Below are 6,524 nucleotides of genomic sequence, written 5' to 3' on the forward strand. Positions count from 1 at the left end.
CATGGTAGAATGGAGATAAAAATGTTTATCTCACAGGGCTGCCATGGAGATGAAAGGTGTCAACAGAAAGAAAGCATCACGCAAAGCTTAACACAATCATTCAGTATTTCACTAAGTGTTTACTGAGTGCTGAGTAAGTATGCGCTGAGTGCTAGGATACAAAGGCAGACAAAATAGTCTTGGCTTCTGCCCTCAGGAAGTGGAGCTCTAGTTGAGGAAATAATTAATATACAAGTAAACGAGTCCTGGTCGGGGTAGTTCAGTTGGTTAAGGCATCATTCCGAAGTGCCAAGGTGGCGGGTTGAATCCCGGGTCAGGCACATACAGAAAGCAACCAATGAATGCACAACTAAGTGGAACAACAAATGAATGCTTCTCTCTCTCTCTCTCTCTCTCTCTCTCTCTCTCTCTTTCTCCCTTCCTCTCTATCTAAAATCAATCACTAATAATAAAAAAAAGTCTCTTGGCTTACATACACTGGTCTACACTGGAATCCAGTATCAGATGGAATCTGGTTAATGTCCCAGGTACTTGAGTTACATCAGGCCCCTGCCATATGAGGCCTTCACTCTAGTGATGGACTGAGCAAACACAGGATGAAGTTCTAACTCCTTGTCACAAATGCAGGGTCTTGTATGACCCCGGTCCCTGCTACCCTCTGCAGCCTTCCCTCAAGCCACTTGTTCCTGATGCCCCACTGGCCTGACTTTGAGCTTTTCCCCAGACATTTCTTCTGTCTGGAATGGTCCTCATTCTCTCTCTTTTCCTGGATGGCTCCTACACATTTCTGGGGACTCAGCTCCTATGTCATTTCCTCAAAGATGCTTTTTCTGTTCCTCTCCCTCTGCCTTCTAGAGCTAGTCTCATTGCACCCTGGACCAGTCCTTTGTAGCCTAGAAGACAATTCTCCTAATTATGGTGCAGCAATGTGTTCAGTGTCTGCCTCTCCCACCAGACCAGTGCTATCCAATAAAACCTTCTGCAGTTATGGAAATGCTTCAGACTTAAGCTGTCCGTACAGCAGCCACTGGTCACATGTAGCTATTGAGCTCTTGAAATGTAGTAAGTGCTACCGAGGGACTGATTCTTCAAGTTTCACATATGCTATTTATAAATTATGTTTATACTATATGTTATATTATGAAAGTTATTTCACATGCAAATTATAGGATTTATGTTTAAATGTAAATAGCCACATGAAGCTAGTGACCACTGTATTGGACATTGTAGACGATAAGCTTCTCGAGGGCAAAGATAATGTCTATCTTATTCAGTTGTAGAATCTCTTGTATCAACGATGATGCCCAAGTAAACTGAATACATGAATGAATTAATAAATCAATGTAGTTTGTAAAACTTGCTTCCAAGAAATCATCCTGGAAGGGAGAGACCCAGGAAAGTGTAACTGGCACAAGGTCACACAACAAGGTAGAGCTAGATACAAAAATTTCAACCTCCTGAAACTCCTGTACATGGTGCTGAGTCTGAGTGGAAGGAGGTGAAAAGCAGAGACTGTTCATGGTCTCAAATGAACCAGCCTAGAATTATGTGAAGGAGCCATCAAGTACAAGAAAGGACTGTTTTCTTAAGCACCTCATTGCCTTTCCCCTGCCCCAACTCTGTAAACTACTTAGTGACTTATAATCTATTAACACTTGGCCTCCCACAGGGCTGACTCTGTTCCAAAGCCCACTCCTGCCAACCCTCTACAAGGCACTCTGATTTTTTTAAACCAAACTGCTTCTCCGGAAACCTGCTACCTGCAATCTGTGTGTGTACATGCATGAGGTGTGATTTAAAACCATCTAAATTGTGATTTGTAATCCACTCAGACTCATGTGGCTGTTCCTTTTGCTTTACTTAAAAAAAAAACAAATCAAGGTCAACACATTTCACTACTAATTTTACTTCATTCAAATGTAGTTTGGGGTGTGCAGATTACAATTTTTGGAAGTCCAACATAAGGAGACTATATAGTTTGTTTTTATAAAATGATCTTTCAGACGTAATAACAATAATAATTAACATGTGTTCAATGTTTTGTATCCATCACATATGTAGCACAACATTAACTCACCTGAGCTTCATAATGACCCCATGAACCAAGTACTATTTATTGTGACTCCCATTTTATGGTTATGGACACCGAGAATCAGAAAAATTAAGTCACTTGCTCAAAATCATATAACCAGGAGAGTTATAACCAGTAGAGTCAACATAACCATAGCAGCGTCAGGATCTGAACCCAAGTCTTACTCAAGAGCCAATGCTGTTGCTTGACCTGGGGTGGTACAGTGGATAAAGCATCGACCTGGAATGCTGAGATGACCAATTTAAAACCCGGGCTTGCCCTGTCAAGGTACATAAGAGAAGCAACTACTATGAGTTGATGCTTCCCATTCCTCTCTGCTCCTTTCTTTCCTCTCTCTAAAATCAATAAATAAAATCTTTAAAAAAGCCTGACCAGGCGGTGGCGCAGTGGATAGAGCATCAGACTGGGATGCGAAGGACCCAGGTTCAAGACCCCGAGGTCGCCAGCTTGAGCGCGGGCTCATCTGGTTTGAGCAAGAGCTCACCAGCTTGGACCCAAGGTTGCTGGCTCAAGCAAGGGTTACTCGGTCTGCTGAAGGCCCACGGTCAAGGCACATATGAGAAAGCAATCAATGAACAGCTAAAGTGTCGCAACAAAAAACTGATGATTAATGCTTCTCATCTCTCTTCGTTCCCATCTGTCTGTCGCTATCTATCCCTCTCTCTATAAATAAAAAAAAAAAATCTTTAAAAAAAAAAAAAGAGCCAATGCTCTTATCCAGTACACAATTTGGCCTCTCTAATAGGTATTATATATATTTATGTGCATAAAATATCAGAAAGAATAATCAAGAAACATAAAGATGGAATTTGGGAAGAGAGACACTTGCTTTTCATTCTTGTGTGTCTTTTTGAACTTTATTTACCCTATAGAGATGGATTAGTACATTATTTATATATTAATATAAAATAATTTTTAAATTTAAATAAGTAAAAACCTCTTACTATTTTTTTAAGATTTCCATTGATTTGAAGAAGAGGGAGAGAGAAAAAGAGAGAGAAGCTTCAAATCATTGTTCTACTTAGTTGTACAGTCATTGGTTGCTTCTCATAGTGCCCTGACTGGGGATCAAACCCGAGACCTTGGTTCTCTGGGACAATGCCTTATCCACTAAGCTACCCAGCTAGGGCAAAACCTGTTATTATTTTACCTTTTGTTAATCAAGGAAGAAATTGTCATGATAATGTCATGCCTAAATATTATTAGTGAATTAAATATATATGAATCATTGAGTAATTTGCAAACGTCACATTCTTTGACATTACTTGAAAATTTATCCTAGTAAAACTGCAGTTCCAATCTGAATCATATTATCATTGTGAATTCCAAATTTCATATTTCAGTTTTTAAACGGGGAGGCAGTCAGACAGACTCCCGCATGCGCCTGACCAGGATCCATCCGGCATGCCCACCAGGGGGCGATGCTCTGCCCATCTGGGGCATCGCTCTGCCGCAATCAGAGCCATTCCAGCGCCTGAGGCAGAGGCCACAGAGCCATCCTCAGCGCCCGGGCAAACTTTGCTCCAGTGGAGCTCTGGCTGCGGGAGGGGAAGAGAGAGACAGAGAGGAAGGAGAAGGGGAGGGGTGGAGAAGCAGATGGGCGCTTCTCCTGTGTGCCCTGGCCGGGAATCGAACCCGGGACTCCCGCACACCAGGCCGACGCTCTGCCACTGAGCTAACTGACCAGGGCCAAATTATTTTTTATTTTGATATAATAGGTTTGTTTTTGATCATAATATTTATTTTCAATAGAAGTAGTGTGTTTTCCTTGAGAGATCTGCACTCAGATATGTCCATTTCTATGTATTTGTACATCAACCTCTGGATATTATAACTGAGTATTGTTTAGCATTTGTGAAATAATGCTGTATTACATAAGCTATGCTATTTATGTATCAATTAATAAAAGCTTAAAAGTTAAATTAGAACTATAATTAAAAATTTGAAATGAAAATGTTACACTGATTGAGAAGTAAATATTATAATATCCTTCAGATAGCTGTATAACTCAGAGCCTCAGACAGCTGTATCAGTCACACTAAAAGTCACTTGGGAGAATTCCTCAGTAACATCAAGAGAGAAAAAATTCTGCCAGTCAAGAAAATACACACTTAGGAACAATATTGTATCCTTCCCAACAAATCCAAATGGTGTCCACTGTTACTATCCAAATGACTAGTGCTTCTAAAAATGAAAACAACAGTCTCCCTTAATGCTCTTTTTAATGCTCCAACTCATACTTTTGGAATTTGCTTAACAAATTACCATCGGCTTGTGGTAGGAGAAATCTGTAAGCTCCTTTGCAAGGCCCCTGTCCTTTCTATTGCTTGCTTGTATTTCCTCAAGATTCTCAGAACAAATTTGCTATCATTTGAAAATACCCATCCTCTAAGCAATGTATTCCTGATGTTCCCAAGGATAGCTGTTGACAGCGAGTCTCACTCTAGCTGTTACAAAAACCTTCCATTCAGAAGAAGGCAAGAGGTTTCAGTGAGGGTGCACAGCTCTCATTCACACACTTCATAAACACCTGGACTTTGCCCAACCTCCCCTCTAGGAAGGCATATTGGCTTTTTAGAAACCAGTTTGCAACATCGGTTATCATCCCCTTCTGAAAGACCTTGCAGAAAAAATTGGAATTTAACAGAGAAGGGCTAGAATTAACCAATGTCATTGCATGGAGTCATAAATTTCGTCCACATTTCAAAACAGCAGCTAAGGCTTTCTTAAAACAGAGACCTCAAAATTTCTTTAGAGTTGAGAGCAATTAAAAGGGAAAACATACCACCCTGTAGGTCTCCATAAGATGCTGATGGATCTGAAAAATCAAACTGAGGCAGAGATACAGAAGCTGAGCTCCTGGGGTAGGAAAATGGCTTTTCTCCTCCAGGCCTAATTCTCTCCTCTGAAACAGTTCCCTTTAAATTCAAGAAGCCATGCAGCGATGCCCCCCTGCAGGTTTTCATTTTTTAAAGAAAAGCCTGTCTGCCTCTCACTCGCCCCCACGGTACTCACGGCAGCTGCCTTAGCTGGAATAAGTCCTCCTCCATGTCCGCGCTGCGCCAGGACGAGCCCTTTTCGTGGCCCTTACATGGTGGTGGTTGGAAGACGAGCGCTAGAGGTTTCAGCACCGGGATGCTGGACAGCTCCCGCGCCGCTTCCTCCCTCTGGCGGCAGCTGTCCGGGGGAGGAAGCCGCCGGGGACCGGCCTACTAGACAAAGCCGCCGCCGCCAGGAGACCGCGGCGAGAGTGGGCGGAGAGGAGGAGGCGGAGGGCAGAGCAAGCTGTGCGGGGAGAGGGGGCGGGGAGAGCCCTTCTGGTTAGAAGAATTGACAGGCTCTCTGTGGCTGGCGGTGTTTTACTGGGCACACCGGCCGGTGAAATGGCTGTCGAGGTACCAATGATCACTCTTTGGTTGACGATGCCTCTCTCAGTGTTTATCTGTAGGGATTCATTAATGTTGTTATGGGTATAATATTCTTGAAACTCAGGCTGCTGTAGCAAATGCAGAGAATGAAAAAAAATTTTAAATGTGTTCATACATTAACGTACTGTTTATGGAGCACCTGCTGTGTGCCAGGCAATTTAATTGGCACTGGGCATATGACAGAAAATGAGTTTAGACATGTCATTGTCATCACGGAGCTGAAGAGCTAGTGAAATGAATCGAGAAAAAAATGTAAGATACGTAGGAGAAAGCCAAAGATCACTCATTCGTTCATCCAACAAGCATTATTAAAGTGATTGCGATGGTCCTGATTCTGGGGAATCAAAGATTAATTAAATGAAATCCCTGCCTCCAAAATTCTCTCAATCTATTTCAATGAGGAGTGACTGCTAATGTATTTGAAATTTCTTTCACAGGGGACAAAAATGTTCCAAAATTAGATGTGGTAACAGTTGCATATGTTAAATATACTTTTAAAAAAATCAAAATGTATATTTAAAAAGGATGAGTTATATGGCATGTGATTTATATCTTAATAAAGCTGTTCCTTTGATAAAAAGTTACTTTTAAAATTGGTTTCCAATTTTTCCAACATTTAAATACAGAGAGTTTATGTAATAGGATTATTAGCTTCTTGAGAAAAGGGGAGGCAGTGTTTCTCCCCTGGGTCTTCCTTTCTCCATGGCCACTAGCAACTGGGGCCTCAAAACAGTCTGCCCCACACTGTCCAGGCTGCAGTGAGGCCGTAGCAAGCTTTGCACATTTAAATATTTTGCCTGCCTTGAAGACTTTTAAGGTGCATTCCTTGAAAACTGAGGGAAGAATGCTTAGTACATACTAGCCATTGGAAAAAGAAAACCGCTTAGAGTATTAAATTAATATGTAATATTTTAGTTAATTTATAATATGTAATGTTCTTTCTTAGAAGCACGGTTATGCCTGACCAGGCGGTGGCGCTGTGGATAGAGCATCAGACTGGGATG

At 41.6% G+C, this 6,524-nt stretch overlaps 1 protein-coding gene across 1 annotated transcript in view; it reads right to left on the reverse strand.

The window, feature by feature from the left end:
* SVOP (SV2 related protein) overlaps nucleotides 1–5,370 on the reverse strand; it is a 51,894-nt gene extending 46,524 nt beyond the window's left edge. The window contains exon 1 of the mRNA XM_066260343.1: nucleotides 5,108–5,370. Coding sequence (XP_066116440.1) covers nucleotides 5,108–5,142 — 35 coding nt within the window. The 5' untranslated portion in view covers nucleotides 5,143–5,370. The remainder of the gene's footprint in view (nucleotides 1–5,107) is intronic.
* Between the last annotated feature and the right edge of the window lie 1,154 nt (nucleotides 5,371–6,524).

This window comes from Saccopteryx bilineata, chromosome 2, assembly GCF_036850765.1.
Source record: "Saccopteryx bilineata isolate mSacBil1 chromosome 2, mSacBil1_pri_phased_curated, whole genome shotgun sequence".
Taxonomy (NCBI): domain Eukaryota; kingdom Metazoa; phylum Chordata; class Mammalia; order Chiroptera; family Emballonuridae; genus Saccopteryx; species Saccopteryx bilineata.